Source organism: Aedes albopictus, chromosome 2 (genome assembly GCF_035046485.1).
Source record: "Aedes albopictus strain Foshan chromosome 2, AalbF5, whole genome shotgun sequence".
In the NCBI taxonomy this organism is placed as follows: Eukaryota; Metazoa; Arthropoda; class Insecta; order Diptera; family Culicidae; genus Aedes; species Aedes albopictus.
Window position 1 is genome coordinate 5,891,117 of NC_085137.1, and position 24,023 is coordinate 5,915,139.

The 24,023-nt window shown below is 42.1% G+C and overlaps 1 protein-coding gene across 1 annotated transcript; it reads right to left on the reverse strand.

Annotated features, from left to right (window-relative positions):
• Nucleotides 1–2,997: 2,997 nt before the first annotated feature.
• On the reverse strand, nt 2,998–22,889 carry LOC109404623 (protein brunelleschi). The gene is made up of 6 exons (XM_019677531.3): nt 22,080–22,889; nt 13,675–15,449; nt 4,307–5,463; nt 3,831–4,243; nt 3,557–3,764; nt 2,998–3,491 (listed from the first exon to the last, which is right to left on the reverse strand). The coding sequence occupies exons 1-6, from the start codon at nt 22,270–22,272 to the stop codon at nt 3,290–3,292; spliced, it is 3,948 nt and encodes a 1,315-aa protein (XP_019533076.3). The 5' UTR covers nt 22,273–22,889; the 3' UTR covers nt 2,998–3,289.
• Between the last annotated feature and the right edge of the window lie 1,134 nt (nt 22,890–24,023).

Here is a 24,023-nt window from a genome sequence, read left to right on the forward strand (position 1 = left end):
CGTGTTAGAATGTTTTTTGTCTTCAAAATTTACTCATATTTTGCACCGATAGTTGCTATTTTCCATTGGCAATGACTTCTAATATCATCATTCTCGGTGCCCACGCCGACAGACATCGGATTGGTCAGCTAACAAAAAATCCGGAAGTTCGCCCGCCGGAGGCATAGCAAGAGCTCCTCAAATTAATCACATAAATTGTTCGTAAGTACCTACCGGATCTAAGCGCATCTGGAAGAGAATCAAATTTTCTTTCCGAAAAGTGCTCGTTTGTTTCTCTACGATGCGGAATTCGATACGAAAAAGTGAAAAAAGTGCACTTTTCCTATGCTGCGCCATGGAAAATTTTAGCGGAGCCCCTTTTTTCATAGGGTTCTCATTCCTGCCACCAGATGCGGAGGGATCGTTAGCTTCCGTTGGATTTACCTATTTCGTATAAGTCCAAGAACAAGGAAGAAACATAGTGATCTACGTGGATGATTATTGATTAATCCGTGGTTGCGGCTGATTTATGAACCGTGGCTAGTATAAAGAAGGGACTTAGAGAAGAATTCGAGATGACAGACATAGGCGAAACTACCGGGGGTGCCAGGCACCCCCTAGAATTTTGATTCATTGCTGTGACATATGGGGCGATGAATGATGAATGGATGAACTAATGAATATTTGTTTGTAGTGCACCCCCTGGCAAAAATTCCTAGTTTCGCTCATGATGACAGATATGAATGAACTCCACCATTTCCTGGGCATCAAGATTGAGCGAGATTAGGGCGATATGTATCTTTCTCAAGACGCGTTTATCTGGAAAACCCTGTCACGTGTGGGAATGAAGAATTAAGTAAAAAGAAAATCGATTTAAGTACTGTTCCTTTGAATTCCACTAAGAATTTGCATCCTTTGACAGATACGTATTCCGACCTCAACTGTAAGGTCGTCTTCAGTGTCTTGTACTTGACTCGACTCAAGTACAAGACTCTGAAGACGACCTTACAGTTGAGGTCGAAATACGTATCTGTCAAAGGATGCAAATTCTTAGCGGAATTCAAAGGAACAGTATTTAACACGATTTTCTTTTTACTTACAGATATTCCCCTAACAAGCCCAGGTACATCATCATCAATGAAGAATTGTATGTCAGCTGGTACGCCTGCTGAAACAAAGTTGCAGTTACGTCCGGCGACTGGAAGATGTAGCTATCAGTATCGTGAACTGGTTGGCAGCTTGATGTTTCTGATGCTGGGATCAAGAGCTACATTGTGGGCTGCTTAGCAAGATTCCAGGATGTTGCAGTAGAGGATCACCGCAAACATGCAAAGCGAGTACTGCGATACCTTCAAGCCACTCAGGATATGCAGCTGAAATTGAAGAGAAACGCGCATGAAGCTTTCATTGATGTTGACTATGGTAGTGACGAGCTGGATCGCAAATGTGTATCTGGATTCCTGATCAAGGCTTTCGGCTGTACTGTCCTGTTATTAATATACAAACCTTCTTACTGCCTGTTGTCACTATCCTCGATCGGCTCCATAGCCGACAGGTTGACAGAGCTGATAGACAGTTCGGTGTAAGAGCTTCCCGCTTCGCAGAGTCAATTGGGGGATACGCGTGGAGATACGTCAGCGGACTCGAGTTAACGATAGATTCAGGAGCGCACAAAAGGTCTCATCGTCCGCTTTGCCTCCGGTAGACAACGATGCCAGTGTCAGCTCACGGTTAGCGCCCATAATGTTAGTTCTTCTATTGCTGTAGATTTCCCTATACTCTGCTGCTTATGATCGCATAACTGACCTATATGAATTGGAAACCCACATATCAGGGATCCACGAATCCAAGATTATCCACGAATCTGCACACGCAGACTACAGCTCGGATCAGTCGCTTCGATTTTGAAAATTGTCCAAGATGCAACAGTTGTGCATGAGCTACGTCTTGATCGTGAAGGTGAATTGGACGAAGCTCCTCAGGTGGAATTTTGAATTTGAGCCTAAAAACGACGACCGAAAGTAATATCGGGACCTGTTAGTTTCCAGCGCCATCAATTGACCTGCGTGACATCGTGGATTTTAGTTGGTCTGAATATGTACAACAAATTGCCGAAATTTTCGGGTATCTACGCGCAACCAAGAGAGGAAAGTACAGGAATCACTCCAGAACGTTTTGTGCCTGATCTGATTCATGGGCTACTTAACTGCAGATTTCGACAGCCTTACGCCAAGAACAACTACGGAGATATTAGTCTGAAAATGGACAGAAACTTCAGATTTGTCTATGCTTCAGAGGCGCAATCTTTATTGTTTCCGACACCGAAGGGCATTAAACTGCTGTTCCTTCCCAATTCGGAAATAGCCACTGCTGCGAAGGCTTCTTCGGACGCGTCCACAAATATGTGTAGCTCTGCAGTCCTGAAGTCTGCAGATGAGATGACAATAGCCAGAGAATTAGCAACGAGGGATTTTAACTTGGTCTACCTAAAATTTCGAACATTTGGGAGAAAAACTATTAAAACACAATCTTAATATAGCTTTGCTTACGCAACTCGTTTATTCAATAATAAATAACATCCATACTTCCATTGTAACAAAAAAGAAGAAAAAAAAACGAAAATCTAAGTGCTCTTGCTAGCGGTCCTTATGCAGTTTGTTTCTTTAATGCGTATACTGTACTGTTGTTGGCATTCCGGTTGTTTGTTCTTGTTTGTCGCTAGGTAGGTACGAGATATTCTCGGCCACACAGCAATGTCATCAATGTAATGCTATAAATTTGTTGCTCCTCACCATGATGATACACAAGTACGCGTGAGAAGGGTTTACTTATAAAGAAAACTGATAATTTCGTTTTGTTTTACGTAGATTGGATTTATACATGCATATTCATTCAGTTACAGGTATTTTCTTTGAATAAGGAAAATCTGGGAGTTTTAGGAATAGTGCTTTTGTTCCATAGTAGTCCCCTACATCCTTTGTCTCAGACGAAGGTCAAATAATTTCATCATCATATTGCTCTGCTTTCCGATAAATTTTTCAATATCCTATATCATATAGTTAACAATCTACTTAGGAGTATAAAAACGTTGGTTTTCCCACAAAGTAAGTTCCTAAAGCTGAATCAAATGTCTCCGAAAAATAATTGAGGATTGAAGTTTGAACGAACCTATCTAAACTAAATCGCTGATTATACAGAGAAAATTGAACGTAAAATTTGTTTTTAGTGACCTACATTTTTTTGCCTAATATAGCAAGCAAGCTATACATCTTTATGTTCAAAGCGTTTCGGTTTGTTGTGGCGTCATCTCTTACTCATCCACCACCGTGATTTCCACCGGCGGAATGAACCGCCACACGTGCGACGACGACGACGATGGAGTCGATCCCACGTCACCGTTTGAGCTAAGCGAACGGCACTGAATGTCGGCCTTGAAGCGCCCGGGGGTGAAGAACACCACCGAACACTCGTGGAATGCTTTTTCGTCCTTGTTCAAGGCTGGGATGAGAATGCTGTGGTGGTAGAAAACACAGTCATTACCTAGAACATCAGCTTTGAAATTGAAAATGCAACTTACTGATTCGCTCCCGTCATCGTAACCCGCGTCTCCAGCCGATAGTTGTGATGGCCGTTTTGGTAGTCTTGGTAGAATTGAACCGAAAGCTGCACCTGATGAAGCACCGATGCCGACAGGTTGCAAATGCCGATACTCAGCGTGATGAACTGACTGGTGACACAGGTTACCTCCGACTGTGGGGCCACCTGTTGGTTGTCGATTTTGACCTCTGCGCGGGGGAGAATGGAAGTGAATCAATTAAAACCGATGTGGAGAAAGGACATTAAGAACTTACCCCACTGCAATGGTGGCACCGTAACCAAGTCCAGCATAGTTGGCGACAACGAAATCCCTCGCAAGGAGGCTACACCGCTGCAATCCAAGCCCGGCAGGGACCACTTGAGGTTCACATTCTCCGCAATGTGTTCCGAGCAGACGCGTTCCGTTAGCTCCCCGGTATCGCTCGAACTGGTCACCGGACCCACGCCACTCACTATGCTCGGATGGCCTTCGCCGCCGGAAGTGAGCGAATGTAACTGCTGTTCCATTGCCGCCAGGATTCGATCCAGAGGGCAACGATCCACCGGAACGGGCACCCGACAGCTTTCCTTAGCCTCGATGAGTATTGTCTTGTTTGAAGTATAGTTGAGGGACATTTCTTGCGCCGTTAGGTTCACCACATCCAGCACCAAGTAGAACTGTGACGGGCTGTGAGCAAGCAGAAACAAATGATCATCAGCAAAACTTTGTAAAACAATAAAGAATACTCACATTTCCGCGGACAGAACGTCCCAATTGGTGATCTGAGCGCTTGGCAACAATTCCAGGTTGAACGAAATCGCACACTGCCGACAGTAGCCCTCCTGGAGACCCTCCCCGCCGGAGTATTTAAACCTCAGCTGCGCTTCCAGTTGCCTCGGCATGTGTCCCGTTGCTATTCCCACACTTAGCGTGGCCAGCGACGAGTGTCCCGAGTGGGACGACCTGAAGCTAGACATCAACGGGTCGTTCCTTCGGTGAGTATTTGTCGGTGAGCTGATCCTACTTGGGATGCTGCTCGGATTCCCACTGCCACTGATGGTTCCTCCCATCATTCCTCCGCTGTGCGACACGGTCAAACTCTGCGGTCCGGTACTGTTGATACCGTCCTGGTGGGACGAATGCGAGTACAACTGCTGAACACCGGCAATGGCGCCGAGGAAATCCGCCTCACCATAGATCACGAGTTTGAAGTCGATGCTCTCGTTTGGTTTGATCGGTAGCTTCGAAGTGATGTCATCCGTCGTCAGTTGAAAGATTCTATTCTGAAGATTCACGTCCATATTGGAGTGAAAACTGGCGTCGATATATTCTATCAGTATATTACTCGTATTGGTCAGCGTCACGATACATTCTCCCCGTTCTCCATTGTACAGCGTAATGCTGGCTGAAGTAGTCACACAATCCGCATTGTGCATTCCGCTGAAAGTGGCCGTCGGCGGGAGACTGGTCTTAAGCTCTAACTTTGGAAGCGCAGGAATCACATTCACTAGATAGTGCGAAGGCAAGTTACGTTGCTTCCGGTGAAGCATATACTTTAGTCGACAGTTGGATTTGACGCCTAGCGTGTGAGTGCTGTAGCCTTGGATGTCCAGCTCTCCTTTCTCGATCGGAGTACCGTGCAGGGCCACTGTGGTTAGTACGTTCGGTTGTAGCATTACAGTCTGAGGGAACGCCTCGAACACCACTCCCGTAGAAAGCAAACGAATGTCCGTCACTTGCAGCTCAAACGGGAGTGGGTTGGTTAGTTTTACGTTCACCTCGCACACATCGTGCTGGATCCAGTTGAAGGATATCTTACTGTCGTCCTTAGCCTGTCGGCGATCCATCGAACTAAAATGGATCGGAGTGAACAGGAAAGGACCGCTGTCCACTTTGGCGACAGCAATCTGGAAGAGAAACATCATACGAGCTCATTTTTGGGGTATTTCATGAATTCAATTTCAGCGTCACCAGCTGACCAAAAACATCTCCTCATTCATAAATTTATTTGTGTCATCCTGATGTGACCCTGAGAGAATCCCAGGAGAAATCGATTTGGAAAGGATTCCTGGAGAAGTCATTTAAATCTCGAAAGAATTCCCTGCGAGATACTCGGGAGAAACTCCTAAAGAAATTCCGAGAAGAATCAACGAAGGAATCGTGGAAGAAATCTCTGAAGGAATTCCTGAAAGAATCCAGGAGAAATCTCCCACAGAATCTCTAAAAGAATCTTGAAAAGATTTTTTGAAAGAATCAAGGAAGGAATCCCGGGAAAGTCCCAAAACAAATTTCAGGGGCAATCCTTGAAAGAATCTCCCTTAAACAAATCAGGAAAGAATCTCGGAAGGAATCAATAAAGAAATCCTGGAAGGAGTTCCTGAAGGAATCATAAAGAGATACGGGAAACCCGGAAAGTATTCTTGAAGGATTTCCGGTAGAAATCCCTGAAATCCCAAAAAAATCTTAGAATTTCAAAAGAGATCCTTTTAAATATTCCAGAGGAATTCCTGAGTATAAAATTCCCGGAAAATATGCCAGAAATAATCCTGGAGGCATGCCTGATCTTGGAAGGCAAGTGTGGATTTGAACCGGGCAAGTAAAACTGAGACTAACAATTGATAATGTCTGTATTTGTTGAAGGTTTGAACGAGAATGAATTACTGTGTGAACATTACAAATGTCTTCAAATAACAAATGACTGCTGCGATTGAACAATCTCAGGTTGATCATACGATAGCACTATCCAATACTCCTCCTCAACGTGAGTTATTGCTTCATATTCAGGCCACACATCTTCCTGAGCAGCTCCAGTCGGTTCTTGGATAACGGTTTTGTAAATAAGTCTGCTAACATTGTTTCTGTTGGGCAGTATTTGAAACATACAATATCGCTCTGTTTGAGGTGCTTGGCAAAATGAAATCTTGTTGCGATATGTTTGGTTCTGTTACTAAATTTTTCGTTGTTTAGCATTTGGAGGCAGCTTTGGTTGTCTTCGTGAATAGTGATGGATACATTTTCTAAGCAGTCCCTCAGCAAACGTTGCAGCCATAATGCTTCCTGTGATGCCTCCGATAATGCAACAAACTCCGCCTCTGCAGTAGAAAGAGATACACACGTCTGCTTGCGGCACGCCCAAGATATTGTGCCACCGTTGCACAGTGGCGGGCCTCCATACAAAAGTCGGACAAAACCTCAAATGTTATCCGAAATTGCTAAAATTCACAGGTTATGATGATTTTAGTTCCCTAAATCTATTTCTGATATAGGACTTTTCATATATTTTGGTTTTACTATATTAGGGTGGTTCAAAATTTTGAAATCTGCTGATTATGAAAAGCATGTAAAAATAATCGATAATAAGCTATCATGATGTGCTTTCTGAACGTAGATTTTGATTAACCTTTTAATTTGAGGGTTCTTAAATCATGTATTGGTATTGAAATAAACTATAATTGTGTATTTGTTGCTGTTAGGGTAGACCAAAATCTACAAAACTACATAAATCATTAGAAAAAATCGTTTACCTACGTTTTTTTTTTCCAATGGATCAATTCAGATACACACCAATGTTGGCTGACAAAACGTGATCTATTCTCAGGGACTGCCTATAGACCACATGACATTTTACGGTGGGTACACGGAGGTGTGTCAATTCAATCGTTATGGGGTCGGATAGTCTAATATAGTGAACTGCGTAAAATTTGAACTGCTTTTTATCAATCTCGTTTCAACAACTTCATATATGCTCTTCCGAGTTTGGGTTGTAAGGTACAACGATCTGTGCTATTACTTGTCGAAGCAACCGAAACTACCCCATCTATAATGAATACACAATTCATATCCGCAATATTGAAGGGAGTTTTTGATAAACGATCATCAGAGATCGGTAATCATATTGATGAACAGTAGAGTTCCAGCAAATATTTTCAAAATCTTTATCACTCTGTGTGTTCAGTAGAAATGCGTTTACCGAAACCGCATGAATAACATACAATAAAACTTCAAGTTTAAAAAACCAATATAAGGGGTTTCACTAGAGAGCGTAAAATGTTCGTTTCATAAAATTGCGATTTAAATATTCAAAGATTGCCTTGTTGATCGCAACGTTTACGCAGAAAAATATTTAACGTAGCGTTTTACGCCGTTTAGTGAATTCCTTTTATATTTTATAGATGGTTGTTGCTTTGAACTGTAGCGATGTGCGCGTAGAAAAGAAACGCGAAGATGTCGACGAATTCGTGTCACTGTATATTGAATCTTCGATAGAAGTTCATAAAGAGATTGCTTCCAAGGTTGTTGGGCAATTCTAACGATTAAGATGAATCGAAGAAACGACCAGTTTAAGAAAATCAATGAGCAATGGTTCGTAGTTATTTTTACATGTTTTTCACGGTTGTTTTTGTCTTTCTTTTATTTTGAAGGTTAATATTTAGTTGTATCTGGTGAAGCAACATGTAGGTAGTGTCTAAGTGAATAAAGGCTACTTAGTCATCACTCCTTTCCTGTCCAGCTTACTGTTTTTAACTGGAGCACCCACCTTCTTGTGTTTTTCTGTCAAAAAATAAAATAATATTAAAATAATAATATTTAAAAACGTTAAAGCTGTGGCAATTACATTATCAGACCCCCCCTCCCCCTCCTCCTATGACCATCTGACTTGGTGAAAATTTCTTACAATAATGAAAATTACACTAAACTGTTAGTATTCTGAAGTAAAATTAAGCTATGTTAAGATTAAATTTAAACTTCAAACAATATCACTTCCTCCACAACCATGCGGCTCCATTGTGACCTGATAGAAAAAAAAAAAAAAAATTCGCGCTTAGCGCAAAAATGCGCAAACAGTGACATATATAGCCAAAAATTAGACAAAATTGCACGTCAGATCCGGGATACGGCGTCGTTTTCTGATGTTTCCTAAACAAGTACTGGATCTCTGTAATACGAAGTTTTTCTCCAAAATTTCTTAAAAGTCATTATGTTTGCATATTGTAAAAACATACAAAATTTGTGATTGAATCCGAAACAATCCCTGAAATGTTATGGTTATCCATACCCAAAAACATAAAAAATATTATCACACTATTCAAGTCTTCCTAACTTTTACAACGAACTCATGAAGGAAGCTCATAAAATAAAGACAATAAATACTAATATTGTAGCACATAAAACTTCAACTTTGCAAAAATCCACAAGACTCAATTTTCGACCAAATGACTTGAAAATTTGGGGTTTTCTTAGTTGAAGTATCTATGATGGAAGAAAAATATTAGAAAAATAAAATATTGAAGTCGATTTTTGAGGTTTTGTCCGGCTTCCGGCCACTGTGCGTTGTACTGGAAAATGTACCCACTGTTGGACTTCCTATCTTCACGGCATTCCGCCCAGTCAGCATCGGCATATCCCACAAGTTCGGAAGGTTCTCCAATATTGCTCAGGCGTAGCTTCATGTCGCAGGTTCCTTTCAAATAGCGTACCACTCTTTTTAGCTCATTCCAGTCCTGTTGCGATGGATTTGCGGTCTTCCGGCTCAGTATTGATATCGATGCAGAAATATCCGGTCTTGAGTTCACCGCCAAATAAAGTAGCTTTCCAACGATCTGTTGATACACCTGATTGTCCGGGAGTGGAGTTCCTTGATCAGCATGTTTCTCGTAACCAGGATCCAGCGGAATACTTGATGGCTTTGCGTCTTGAAGGTTGGCACATTGAACTACATCAGCTATGTACTTCCGTTGACTGATGAAGTAATCACCGGCTTCATTACGTTCTACGTCCAGTCCCAAGTAACACCGAATATCTCCAAGGCTTTTAATCTCGAACTCGCTCTTCAAGGTTCGTTCCAGGATGTCTACGATCATTGGATCTTCGCTAGCCGCTATGAGATCATCCACATAAATAAGGACGTAACTCCATTTGCCATTCACGCATTTCCGGTACAAGCATGGGTCAGCTTCGCCTTATTGGTAACAAATGGACAGCAGTACTTCGTGAAGCCGTTGATTCCAGGCACGGGCCGCCTGTTTTAATCCGTATAAGCTTTTTTCAAGCGGCAAACCTTGTTTTCAGCATTCTTGACTGCAAACCCTGGAGGTTGTTTCATAAATATCTCCTCAAGTTGCCCATGGAGAAAAACGGTCTTCACATCAAATTGTTTCACCATCATTTTTCGCTTGGCAGCCACACTCATCAGCGTCCGGAAAGTTGCTTGTCGAACGACGGGAGCAAAAACTTCGTAGTAGTCTGTGCCGTAACGTTGACTAAATCCTTGGGCCACTAATCTCGCCTTGTAACGTTGAATTTGTCCATTCGAGTTTCGTTTCCGTGTGAAGAAAACCCATTTGCAGCCAATAGCACGTTTTCCCGGGGGGAGGTCAACCAGTTCCCAAGTTTGATTCGACTCGAAAGACTGCAACTCTTCCATTATTGCCTCTCGCCACTGTACCTTCTGGGGGCATGATAGTGCTTCACGGACGTTTCGTGGCTCCTCCTGAACTTCAGCTTCGGCACTACAAGCATACTTATTCGGCATCTTACCTTTGGTAGATCTGGTTGATCGTCTCAATTGCTCGACTTCATTATCCGCTTCAAGCTCCACAAAGGTGTCTTCGCTAGATGTGCTTGTATTTGCGTCATCAGAGAACCAGTATTCATCGTCAGAATCGTTCGCAGCTCCACAGCCAAGTTCACGATCACCTTCAGGCTCAGCATCACGACTAGCTTCCAATGGCACAACAACTTCTTTCAAAGAATCATCAACGTTAACCACATTGGAGGATTGCAGGAACTTCACATCACGGCTTATGGTCAGTTTTCCAGTAGCGATATCCAGCCAACGATAAGCTTTGGACTCTTCACTGTAGCCAACAAACTTCAGTTTGATCGCCTTTTCATCCAGCTTGACCCGCTTCTCACCAGGAACATGACAGTATGCATCAGCACCAAAACGACGGATGTGCTTGAGACCTGGTTTCGATCCGAACCATCGTTCGTAGGGGGTTCCTTCAATTGCCTTTGACGGTAGGCGATTTTGTAGATAATTCGCTGTCATCACTGCTTCTCCCCAAAAACGTTTGTGCAAATCAGCATCAATCAACATACACCTTGCCATCTCGACCAAACTTCTGTTCTTGCGTTCTGCTGTTCCATTCTGCTCGGGCGTGTACGGTGCTGTGTACTGAAACTTGATTCCATTTTGCTCCAGATATGCTTTCACATCGTTTCCGGTATACTCGCCGCCTCGATCCGAGCGTATGATCTTGGGTTTTCGTCCTAACTGAGTCTTCGTCATTTCTACGAACTCTTTCAGTTTCGATAGTACTTCTGACTTCCTGCGCAAAACATAAACCGTTGTGTACTTGCTATAGTCGTCTATCAGTGTTAGGAAAAACCTCCTTCCTCCTGGAGTTGCAGTTCGCATGGGGCCACAAACGTCACTGTGCACTAGTTCCAGGATTTCACTTGACTTGCTCTGGGACGTCTTCGGAAACGGGAGACGGTGCATTTTTCCCTTTATGCAAACTTCACATTCACTGCTGCAGTCGCACCTTTTGTACTTCACACCGATCGCCAAATCGCTCAACTTCTTCACAGCTTCACAATCACGGTGGCCGAAACGCCGATGCCATTCATGGATACAATGTTCTCCAGACGTAACCAATGATGCAGAATCCTTCAACGTTTCCAGGACAAACAAGTTGTTTCGTTGTTTTGCTATGGCTCCAACGACTCCATTTCGTGAAATTTCCGCACCGTTACGATCAAAACTCACCGTGTAATCCTTTTGTACTAAACGCTTCACTGACATCAGTTTTGATTTCATTTCTGGTACAAACAGCACCGCATCCATCGGTAACCGTTCGCTTATTTCCAAAAAACATTTCATGACCTTCGGACCAGTTTGAAGCGCCGTTTCTGAGTCTTCAATGCTTCCACGATTTCTACGCTTGCTCCACTCATCAACTAGCTTACCTTTTACAAGATCCAGCGTCAAATCGTCTTCAGATCTGGCCTCCAATGCAGTCACAAGCGTATCGTATTCTTCAGAGAGACTGCTGAACATGATTGCCACCAGCCAACTTTCATCCAGGACCTTGTCGGGCTGAAGTCCGTTGAGTTTGTCGAACAGTTCCACTAATCTTCCGATATGGATCTCCATGTCACCGTTATTCTCCAATCGCATCGCACAAATCCTACGCATGATCGAGACCTTGGTACTCAGAGCCCGCTTCACATGGAAATTCTCCAAACTTTTCCAGGCTTCAGCTGCAGTCTTGGCCTTCCTAATGTGGACGAGCTGACTATCCTTGACGGCCAAACCAATTGTCGCTAGGGCTTGTTCGTCTTTTTCGGTCCAATTTACAGGAGCAGGGTTCGGCTTCTGTTCATTGACGACCTTCCAGCAACCTTCTTTGGTCAGAAGCAACTTCATTTTGAAACTCCAGTTGTCGAAATTCGAGCCGTTCAACTTCGGGAAACACACCATCCGATCGCCCATTTTGATCTGCTACTCCTGGATTCGTCAACTTCAAAAAATCTTCAACAACCTTGTTCTTGTTCCGGATTCACAGCCCTGGGCCCATAACCTCTTGGAAGGCAAGTGTGGATTTGAACCCGGCAAGTAAAACTGAGACTAACAATTGATAATGTCTGTATTTGTTGAAGGTTTGAACGAGAATGAATTACTGTGTGAACATTACAAATGTCTTCAAATAACAAATGACTGCTGCGATTGAACAATCTCAGGTTGATCATACGATAGCACTATCCAATACCTGAAGCATTTCCAGCAGACATCTCTGAGAGAATCTCTAAAAAAAATATCTGGAAAGGTTCCCTGAAGGCATCATTAAAAGGATCTCGCGAGCAATCCCGAAAAATAACAGGATAAACTTCTAAATATCTGAAAGAATTTCTAAAAGGATCGAGGGAATACTTTAAAGAATGCCAGAAGGAATCCCGAGAGAAATCAAACTTCGGAAGGCAGAAATAAATCTCGCAAGGAAAGTACCTACTGTAAAGGAAACGTGGGAAAAATCAATGAAGGAATCCTGGAATTCCTGGAGAAATCGCTGAAGGAATTTCGGAAGGTAACCCACGAAAATTCCTGGAGGAATCTTTGATGCACTTTCGGGAACTGTTCGTGAAAGAATTCTGGAAGGAATCCCGGAAGAAGTTTCTGAAGGAATCTCTGAATGAAATTATGGAGTAAAACCTGATAGAATGTCGGAAATTTTTTTCTGAAGAGATCCCAGGAGGCATCAGTAGAATTCTAGAAAGAATTACTGGAAGAATCATTGACAGAATCCCGGAGGAATCCCTGAAAGAATCCTGAAGAAATACCGGGAAAGATCAATGAGGAATCCATGGAAGAATATTGGAAGGAATCTTTTGAAGAATTCCAGAAAGAACGCCTAGAGGAATCCTTGATAGAACCGTTAAGGAATTCTAATAGAAATCTCTGAAGAAACCCCAAGAAGGATCAATTAAGGAATCCCGGAAAAACCCGAAAGGAATCACGGAGGAAATCGTTGAAAATCTAGAGAAATAATGCCGGAAGAAATCCATAAAATAATTTCGGGAGAATCAATGTCGGGAAGAATCTCTAAAGGAATCCCTAGAAGAAAATCCAATTGGAATTGAAAAGAATCCTGGGAAAATCAATGGAGGTATCCTTGAATGAATCCCTTAATGAAACTTGGGAAGAAACCCTTGAGGAAACCCAAGGAAAATCGCTGAAGGATTCCCGGAAAAATGCTTGAAGAAACCCCTAAAGAATCCTGGGAAAAATCGATGAACAAATTCCGGGAGGAATCTTTGAAGCAAACCCAGGAGACATTTTTACTACCAGGAGACTATTTTTATTCTGCAGTGAATTGTTCGCCATGAACGAAATAAGGATCTTTTGAATAACTTCTCCAAAGACAGTATGTTGAAAAATTGTGTAATTTCCAAGACATACACTTCTGAAGTAGGTAACGTCATATAAATGAAGAAGCAAGTTCACGATATTCTATTCCCGGTGTTCCAGACTACAGTTACACACTATGATAAGATCTACAGGTAATCATTTACAAACATCTAAGACTAAAACAAATCAAAAAATAAATAACACTCACCTTCAGCGGCCTCAAATGCGGTGCCAAGTCCTTGACCAGCATCTGGCTGCACAGAGGCAAATCCGTTAGGTTTGCCGGCGGTATGACCGTTCCATTCTCCAGCACCAACGGCACCGGTGCACCCTCGCACTGGGCACTCAAGTTCTGCAGCTGCAGGGCCATTTCCTTCTGCTCGTGCGGCGTCAAATGCTTCCACATGGTCTGCAGCAGGAAGGTCATGTGCCTGGTGGCGAGAGCGGACTGTCCAAGGCGGCGGGCCGTTCCGACCATCTGCTGAAGCAGGTCAATCTGCAGTACCGGCCAGCCCGTGTTGTTTTCCAGCACTTCGTGCGGTTCGAGGGAGAGTTTATGACCGGAGAAGCTCTCCAGCATCAACCGGTAGCTTTGACCCCAGTCCGGGTTCGTGTTGCTAACGGCCACATGGCGCCAGGCGGCAAGCCTCTGACAGAAAGCAGCCTTTCGGTTGTATCCAATCTTCTGGTACAGGTCAGTGAGGACTTCAAACCTTCGAACCCGCTGCTGTTCGCTCATGTTCAGGTTGATATAGAGTACGTTTTGGAGAAACATGGCCACATCCAGATTTTTTCCCTGTTCAATACAAATTCTGGCCGCCTTAAGCGCTGCTTCCGTTTCAATGATGCCGGCATTTCGATACTTGCTGTAGTTGATGATGGCTTCCCGATAGCGGGTCGGGATCTCTTCCGGTTGAAGGATGTTGGGAGGAAACTTTTGAGCAGCTGCTGATTTGTTCACCAAGGTTCCGGAGTCCGTCAGGGAGGATGAGCTTCCGCTAGCCGTACTTCCGCCGGATCCAGAGGAAAATGTTGAACTGATGGAGGAGGCAGAAGAATTTGATGACGCTGAAGCTTTATCGGGAATCGAAGAGGTTTCCGAGTTAAGATTAATCATCATGTCGGATTTTTTCTGCTTGAAGTTACTTCCATTTGTTGAGTCACCGTTGTAGCTATTGGCCAGTAACTGGTTCCGAGCAAGATTGTACTTCTGCGGAGAGGATGCGTTTTCCTGTAGACTAGAGTTTCGTTGAATAGACATCGTGTAGCGAAAGTTAGGGTAAAGTAGGATCGCAGAAGCAGCGCAGAGACCTTCGAAGGCAGCTCCCAGCCAAAGCGAATCACTTATGGCACGTAGGGTTTCACTAGCCGAGTGAAACAGATTCAGTGATTCGGCCACTAGGCCAGCCTGGAGCGTCAGATCTCCCAGATGCTTCGTCATGCGACCGATGCAGCGTTTTTTGTTGTTACGACTTTCCAAATCCAGTCCAACGAAATCTTTCTTTTCGAACGGTGCCAGCAGCAGCGGAACTTTGTCAATCTTCTCTCGGGTCTTCTCCAGACGCTTCAACTCCAAAATGTAGTACAGAGAGGTAATGAATTCTGAAATCTTGGTCTCCAGATTCGAGCAGGGGTCGTTCTCCGGGTAGCAAAAAGCTCGACTTTTGAAATTGGACGGCGTTTGAAAGCAGTTTTCGATAGTGGCATCTTTCTTCTCCTCCAATCCGCCGGCAATCCTCTGCAACTCTTCGACACTCGGCCCGAACAGCAAACATCGCGAGTCGAACAGCGTATTGGTGTATTTGACCTTGAGAGATTCGTGAACCCGGCACAGCTCGTTGAGCTCATTCTGGTTGTCGAACTTTCCGACCGTTATCAGGCCCAGTAGTCTACGATGGGTTTGAAAGTCACCCCAGTCGTTATTCTCGACCGGGTGGTCTCTGATGTAGCGAACCCAGATGTCTCGCGTCAGGCCGGATGAGTCTAGAAAAATGGAGGAAGGTATCATGAAAAATGGGAGTTCCTCTGTCTAAGACAGTCAAATGTTTTTTTTTTATTATTATTCATAACAAGATTTTTAGCCCAGTGCTAATTTAAATGTTTCTGAGAAATTTCTACTTATCTACGCTGTCTCTGGAGTTTTTTTTATTATTCATAGTTCATCGACCGAAGCTAGTGGAATTGCACAGAGAAACAACAGATGGGACTCAAGATTACCACAGTTTCTTCAATGTACACGTTCCGAAAGCTCAATCTTTATTGGGCCAATAACGGCACCGGCCACGTCCTTACGGTCAACCAGGAAAGGGAAGGAATTTTAGTTCAACAACTGTTGCTACAAGAGGTTGTATATACTACAATGTCCTCCACATTTTGGTTCGGTTTGGTAGATCTTTCGCCGTAACGCAACTCAAAAAGGTTATCTGCCCACGCCACGGGCTCCGTTAAAGATCAAGCATATTTTTAAACCCCCTCAACATTTCATCCCACAGCACGGGTCGCCTGACACCTTGGATTGGGGTTACCTGTTTGGTGGACTTTTACCCCTGGAACAGGGGGTCCGTAGTGCTATTCTATTTAAGCCGGAAACTACACGGCCAGGGTGGGAGAGATATATAGTTACATATATCAAGATTCACTTTGATCAGCAATGCGATCTAATCAACCGTAAATACCGGCGACAGATTTAAAAACTTATGGCATAAGTTTATCTAATGTAATGCTCAAATTTATGAAAAAGGTACTATGCGGCTACATAATTCACAAATTTATGAAAGCAATGCCTTTGTCAAAAAAAAAACAATTCGCTTATGAAAATCTACGATCTCGGCACTAGAAACGGTAGTTCAAAAGATCGAAAAAAACACTTAATGCTAAAGAAATTGCTCTTGTAGCTTTTCTTGATATTGAGGGCGCATTCGATACACGGACAGAAATGTTATCTTGCTGATATAACTTTTTTCATAGTTATTTCAAGCTTCGAAGATATACTTGGTGTGATTGCTTCAAATAGTTGTTCCACAATGAAGTGATCTTCACACCAAGCAAAATGTTTCGTTTAAATCCACATCCTTGAAGATCAACCATGAAATGCTTAAACCTGCTTAAATGCTTTAAAAAACATTTGAACAATTTTATTTATCTGCTTAAATCAAACATCCGATGTACTGCCTATGATCGCATATCAATCCCATATTTGCTTTGCTGGATTGCCTATTCATATGAGAAAGTTATGTAATCATAGGCAGTATAGTTCTTCAACCCTCAAGTTGAAGGTCAAGTTAAGCATGATCATGCTTGAATCTATTATGACAATAAATGAACTGTAAAACCATCAACCACACATATTGTTGATGTATGCATAATATGGTTGAATCAAACATATTTCTTGCTCCAATCAGACCTTAAATGTTGTTTAATACAAGCTTTAATTATGATACAATCTCAAAAAGGATTATATAAAAGTCAGTGCACTTGTTTGGGACCGTAATATGATTGACATGACTTTATTTTTATTTCTTCGTGTAGCACTGCTAGTCGACAGGGTCAGCAAAGTTGAGGAGAAATTTTGACCAAGGGAAACAACTATGCATAAATCCTACAGAAACTTTCATTATTCCTTTCATCAAACGGAAGAAGGTCCTATTGAAACCCCTTTTTACCCTTCTTACACCCATAAGAAGGGTATAAATACCGCTTGGAAAACCGATTTTCGATCCGAGGCCCGCAGGGCCGAGTCACATATACCAATCAACTCAGCTCGACGAATTGAGCAAATGTCTGTATGTGCGTGTGTGTGTATGTGTGTGTGTGTGTGTGTGTGTGTGTGTGTGTGTGTGTGTGTGTGTGTGTGTGTGTGTGTGTGTGTATGTATGTATGTTACAAAAAAATGTCACTCACGGTTCTCAGCCGTCTGTTGACCGATTTGAGTTCTCTTGGAAGCAAATGAAAGCTACTACATCCTAGTAGAACGCTATTGAATTTTATTTTGATTGGACGTTCGGTTACCGAGATATCTTTTTCAAGAGTGCTAGGGAATAGTACAACTTCATTATTTTAGATATTTTTGACAAAGTGTATCGCCATAAATTTCTCAGCCGTCTATCAACCGATTTGGGTTCTCAAGGCCCCAAACGAAAGCTACTACATCCTAGTAGAACGCTATTGAATTTTATTGTGATTGGACGTTTGGTTACCGAGGTATCTTTCAAAGAGTGCTAGGGAGTAGTACAACTTAATTATTTTAGATATTTTTGACAAAGTGTATCACCATGAATTTCTCAGCCATCTATCAACCGATTCGAATTCTTAAGGCCCCAAACGAAAGCTACTGCATCCTAGAAGAACGCTTTTGAATTTCATTCCGATTAGACATTTTGTAACCGAGATATCTTTCGGGGAGTACTATGGATTAATACAACTTATTTTTTTAAGAGGTCTTTGACAAAATGCTTCATAATAAATGAATCAGCCGTGTGTCAATCGATTTGAGTTCTCTCAGCACCAAATGAAAGCTACAGCATCCTAGTAGTATACTATTAAATTTCATGCCGTTTGGACATTTTGTTTCCGAGATATCTTTCCAGGAATACTAAGGAGTAATGAAATTTACGCTTTTGAGCGATTTTTGATAAAATATATCATAATAAATTTCTCAGCCGCCTGTCAACAGATTTTGAATGATCATATTTGGTTTCTCAAGTTATACATGAAAATGCAATTGCTACAAATACAGAAAAACTACTATCTCTTTGTAATATTTCAGCTTAATAACGCAATTGGCAATAAACAGTAGCAAAAATATCATGGAATGTATGTAGGAAAAGCCTTTTTTATGATCAAATTTGGTTTCTCAAGTAAGCTCTACATGAAAATGCAATTGCTTCAAATACATAAAGGCTACTATCTCTTTGTAATATTTGAGCTTAATAAACGGTAGCAAAAATATCATGGAATGTTTGTAGGAACAGCCTTTTTATCCTTCTTATACTCACGGTTCTCGGCCATCTGTCGACCGATTTGAGTTCTCTTACAAGCAAATGAAAGCTACTACATCCTAGTAGAACGCTATTGAATTTTATTTAGATTCGACGTTCGGTTACCGAGATATCTTTCAAAGAGTGCTAGGGAGTAGTACAACTTAATTATTTTAGAGATTTTCGACAAAGTGTATCACCATAAATTTCTAAGCCGTCTATCAACCGATTTGGGTTCTCAAGGACCCAAACGAAAGCTACTGCATCCTACAAGAACGCTTTTGAATTTCATTCCGATTGGACATTTTGTAACCGAGATATATTTCGAGGAGTACTTTGGAGTAATACAACCTAACTTTTTAAGAGGTTTTTGAAAAATGTTTCATAATAAATTGACCAGCCGTGTGTCAATCAATTTGAGTTCTCTCATCAGTAAATGAAAGGTGCAGCATCCTAGTACTATGTTATTGAATTTCATTCCAGTTTTCAGTTTTCGAGATATCTTTCGAGGAGTACTTAGGTTTAATAAAATTTACGCTATTGAGAGATTTTTGATAAAATGTATCCTAATAAATTTCTCAGCCGTCTGTCAACCGATTCGGTTTCTCTTAGCATCAAATGAAAGGTACAACATCCTCTTCCATTTTTTTTTGAATTTTATTTTGATTGGACATTTAGTTACAGAGATTTTTTTTTGAATAGTATTTGGGAGTAATCTCAATAAATTCCTTTTATATTATTACACTAGCTGTCCCGGCTAACGTCGTACTGCCTGTCTACTGTGTTTTTTGGCATAAAGCTTTATAGGGACGTTCCCCGCAAAGTCACCTGTATGGGAGCCCCCCGTTCCAGAGACTGGAGAGGTCTCAGACCAAGCTAAGAACCTTCCCCGGCCCCAGCAGCATCCACATACAAAATTTCACGCCGATCGGTTCAGTAGTTTCCGAATCCATAAGAGTTTGACAGACAGACAGACAGACAAAAATTCATTTTTTGCTTGCTGTCTTACATGAGCTACAAATGATAATGCAAATGGCTCCAGGTCTAATTGAAGATTTTTTAACAATATATAAATACCACAGTCTTTTCTTGACATGACTATCCACTTATGAAGTGAACGTGTGACCATTCCGCCACGGGCCTCGGCTATTTTAATCCGTTTTTATACCATAAGAACAAGTTTCATTGAAAAACATCGTCATCAAAACATAACCGCCCAATGCTAAACGTACTGTGCTTGGCCGGGCAATCACTAGGTGGCAGTAGTGAGCAAACGTCTAACAGAGCCAGAACAGCGAGTGATCAATCGTCCTATTACCGAAAATTTGAATCAACTGTTAAAAAGGTGATCGATGGAAAGCGAGCGGAGTGTGACGTCTGTTTCTCTGTGCCATAACCATGGGTCCCAAGTACTTTGGATCTAATTTATTCAACTGATAAAGAATATTTGACAAAGTGTATCTTGATGATTTTCTTACCCATGTATTAATAGATTGGCAGTTAACAAGAGATACAATATTCCAGAATATGTAAGCTTTTGTTTAAACATTCCATGCAAGATTCTAGGAGATTCTGGCTGGCATTTCTGGTAGTTGAGCCCATGGTCTATGATTCTATTATGGAAAGCAATATCTACAATATTTTCTAGAATGACCAAAAATCACAATCATACATACGAATAATACAACAATAATTTTAATAAGTGTAAGAAGGGTTCTGCTCACCATAGGTGGATTAATTCAGGTTTTTAATCAAACACCTAGGGAGAATACACTGTGAAACCCGGAGCAACTCTGAACAATTCTGAGTAACTATTTCTGTTCGAATCCATTCAGAAACGTCTCTGAAACGCGGAAAATCGGGCAATACTGTTCGATTTTCCTCTGGCATCCGACAACACTTGGGGAAAATGAGAGGAATCCAGAGAAATCCAGAAGAATGGTTAGCAACACTCCGAAAACAAAATGACTCTTGTTATATCTGTTTTGCCCCTAGCCAAGCACAACTATTTTATTCAAGTGAAGTAATATATCTAGGTGTCATACTCGACGCAAAATTGAATTGGAACTCTCATCTCCAATCAAACTTTCCTTGTGGTGTGTTCAATTCTTCCAGTCAGAAATGGGAGAAAGGTGGATTCAGTGTTCCAACAGGCTCTATAAATTTATTTACAGATGGTTCGAAAAGGCTCCGAAAACTATGCTCCTAAAACAAAAACCACTGTCCACTTAGAACAGTGGCCCACAGTATTTCAGGCGGAAATATATGCAATATTAGAATGCGTGTTATTATGCCTGAGGAGAAAGCAAAAGATTAGCAAAAATATGTATTTTCTCTGACAGCCAAGCGGCACTATTTAAAGTCGCTTAATAAATACATTTGTAACTCAAAGCTAGTGTATGAATGCATTCTAGCTTTGAAAAACTTAACCATACGCAATCGAGTATACCTATATTTTACTCCAGGACATTCGGGTCTAGAGGCAAATGAGATTGCTGATGAGCTAGCCAGAAATGCATCTAATGAAAGGTTCATTGCCCCTGAGCTCTTCTGCGGGATCTCAGACTGCTCTGTAAAAATGGAACTGAACAAATATATGGTCAGTAAAATCACATCAAACTGGAATGCACTTCCCCATACGAGCCAACTCTAACTACAAAAGATCGGACTCGGTGCAATCCAAACCTCAAATTGTCGCTTCTATGACGAGGAGAGAAAAACATCCGAACACATTCTCTGATATTGCACTTACCTATCGTAGGTTCAAAGTTTTCGACAAGCCCTCCTTAGAGCCTGCTGACATATGAATCTTATCCTCCAAGGACGTGGTTAGCTTTATAAAGCTAGTCTCGCCAGAATGGGGGAATCACCATTGGCGGAGCCAGCTTTTTCTTTTTTCTTACTCACTCTCCTAAACACACACGAGAAAGAGCGAGATGAAAGAGGCAAGCTGCAAAACGATGATAAGGCCGATGGTTCTTTACGGCAAACCTAATATCCGGAAGGTCACAAAAGCAGGAACGATACGATGGGCAGGCCATGTTGTGAGAATGCCGGACAAAATCCCTGCAAAGCTGGTGTTTGCAAGAGATCCGGATGGCACAAGAAGACTTAGAGAGCAACCTTCAAGATGAACGGACCAGGTGCATAACGATCATGGAAATGTGGGACGCGGCCGAAGATGGGGAACTGCAGCCACGAAGCGAGTGGTGTTGCGATGGAATTGTTGATTCAGTTTTTTTTTTTGTAATAACGGGTTAAAACTACATAAATTTATGAATTCTGCCAATATAAACAGAAAATATCAATCAAGTTGGATTTCATTGAAATTTAGAAAAAAAAATGATAACTATAAATAATAAATCTTAGAAATTGGTAGCATTGTTTTTGTAAAATTCAATCCTTTCCGAACAGAATTCAAAAACTTCGTTCAAATAGGTAAATGTTTTCATTATACTCCCAGTCATCCTTTCAATTGATTCATTGTGTTTTAGCACTTGTTCTGTTCAATCGCGGAGGTTGTCCGTCTAAGCTACACGAATTTCTCTAATTGATCGAGCCCAATGAAATTCATCCAAAAGGTTTTCTCGACGGTCGACGCCCCGTTTGCTGACGCCCATCCCTTGCTCATATTTACCCGGTATTTTGACGTTGTTTATCCGCTGGATCCGCTCGAAAACGCGCTGTAGCGATCGAGGCTTCAGAGGACCGATTCCACGCACCAGTATCAGCAGACAACCGTGATGGTAGTGATGCTGCTCGTAGTCGGGATGCGCCATTATCGGATCTCCTGGTCCTTGCGATAACATGTAGCTTACAGAGGATCTCATTTAATCTTCATTTAATCGCACTTTTGTGTTGATCCCTTTCACTCTTCCGTTTCTTCCACAATCACGACGCGCAATTCCGGGAACAAACCAGCGCAGTTCCGGAACCACGGCTCTAAAGGGCCTTGTTTTTATTACTCCATCATCGCAGCAGAAGAAAGCTTCTCGCGAGTAGCTCTTTCACTTTGACACATCATCTTTTTCGTCTTGCTGGCTGGCTGTATGTACGGTTGTCCTCTGCGTGTGTAGCTTCGCGATACGCCTTCTCGTCGTCCGCCGTCGCCACTTGCCACCAGCTTTCGCGTATATTATCGCAGTTCCTGCTGGTGTTGTTGTTATTCGGCTGCTGCAGAAACTTCTCACGACGACTGGCTGCGATGGAGATGCAATCAAAACAATGCCCACTTCAAAACTGACGATTTTGTAATCCGGAAAAACGTCCGTACTGCGAACCGATACCCGAATCTGCACTAGATCAACCGACTACACTACGAAATGCACACTTTTCACCGGAATTTCCCCGATAATTAGCACTTTTTAATGAGATCTACGCAGAGACGATGCAGATCAGCTTGGAAAAACTTTTGTCACAATCTCTGCAAAAGAAAAGTATGCAATGACAGTTGGGCGTTACGTTGCGCAAAGGAAAAGAAAAGAAACAAAACAAAAAAGTGTCATGACGCAGACAGACGTTACGAAGCGTTAGTGCCTGCCAGTGTGGTTACCACAGATACCGGTAGAACAGATGAAATTCTCGAATCAGTTGGACTTGGTGGAAACTTTTGTGGAAACTATTGCGCATTTCCCACCCCACTGGACCCCTTTCGCAGTTATAACTATAGTATAAGTGCGGGATCGTGAATAAAACTGCGATTAAGCATCGAATCGTTTCGGTGTCTTCTGCGCACTTATTCAGCACCTTGTAATGCATAAGTGCGCAGACACGATTCGATGCAAAATCGCAGTTTTATTCACAATCCCGCACTTATACTAACTGCGAAAGGGGTCCAGTGGGGTGGGAAGTGCGCAATATAGTTTTCACTTCGTAAATACGTACTGCGCAAAAAGATAGGACAAGTAATGGTCAAGTAATGATTCCGCTTCACAATTAAAGTGTAGTACGCACCTGAAAAGTACTGTGGAAAAGGATAGGACAAGAAACGGTTAAGAAATTATTTCGTTGTCAAAATTTCTTGAGCGGTCCGCAGCTGAAAAGAAAAATGAAAATTGTGTAACGCTCGTAACGCCTGCCGGGCAAATCAAATGGAGCTGTCACTTTTCCTTGCGGAAAAATGTTCCGTTCAATGAGCCATTTTACGAGACGTTTCGGATCAGCTGATCGCTCATTTCATGAATGAAAATTTGACAGGAGGTTGCGCCCAAGCCCGTGAGTGTTAATATCAATATCAACACTGTTGTCGTTTCGTAAAATAGACTATAGGAGGCAATCAGTGAAGTACTAGATTGAAAGTAGTGAGCTGAATTTTTGTATGGTGAGAAGATCGATTCTCCATTTCTGCAATGAAATGGTGCAAACAGCGTGGGTTATATGATTTCTTGCCTAATTTTATGCTGGTTGAGCAAAAGTTTGGGTAACTGTGCTGTTATATTATTGATTTCTTGCAACTTCAACAACACAGTTCTAGATTGAGTTTAAATAAGGGCGAAAGTAACATGAGAGAGTTCTCTTCGTCGACTCTCTCTTCTTCAAATTAAAGTGACAAGATGCAAGTATGGTTCCACTTTTTGGTCAT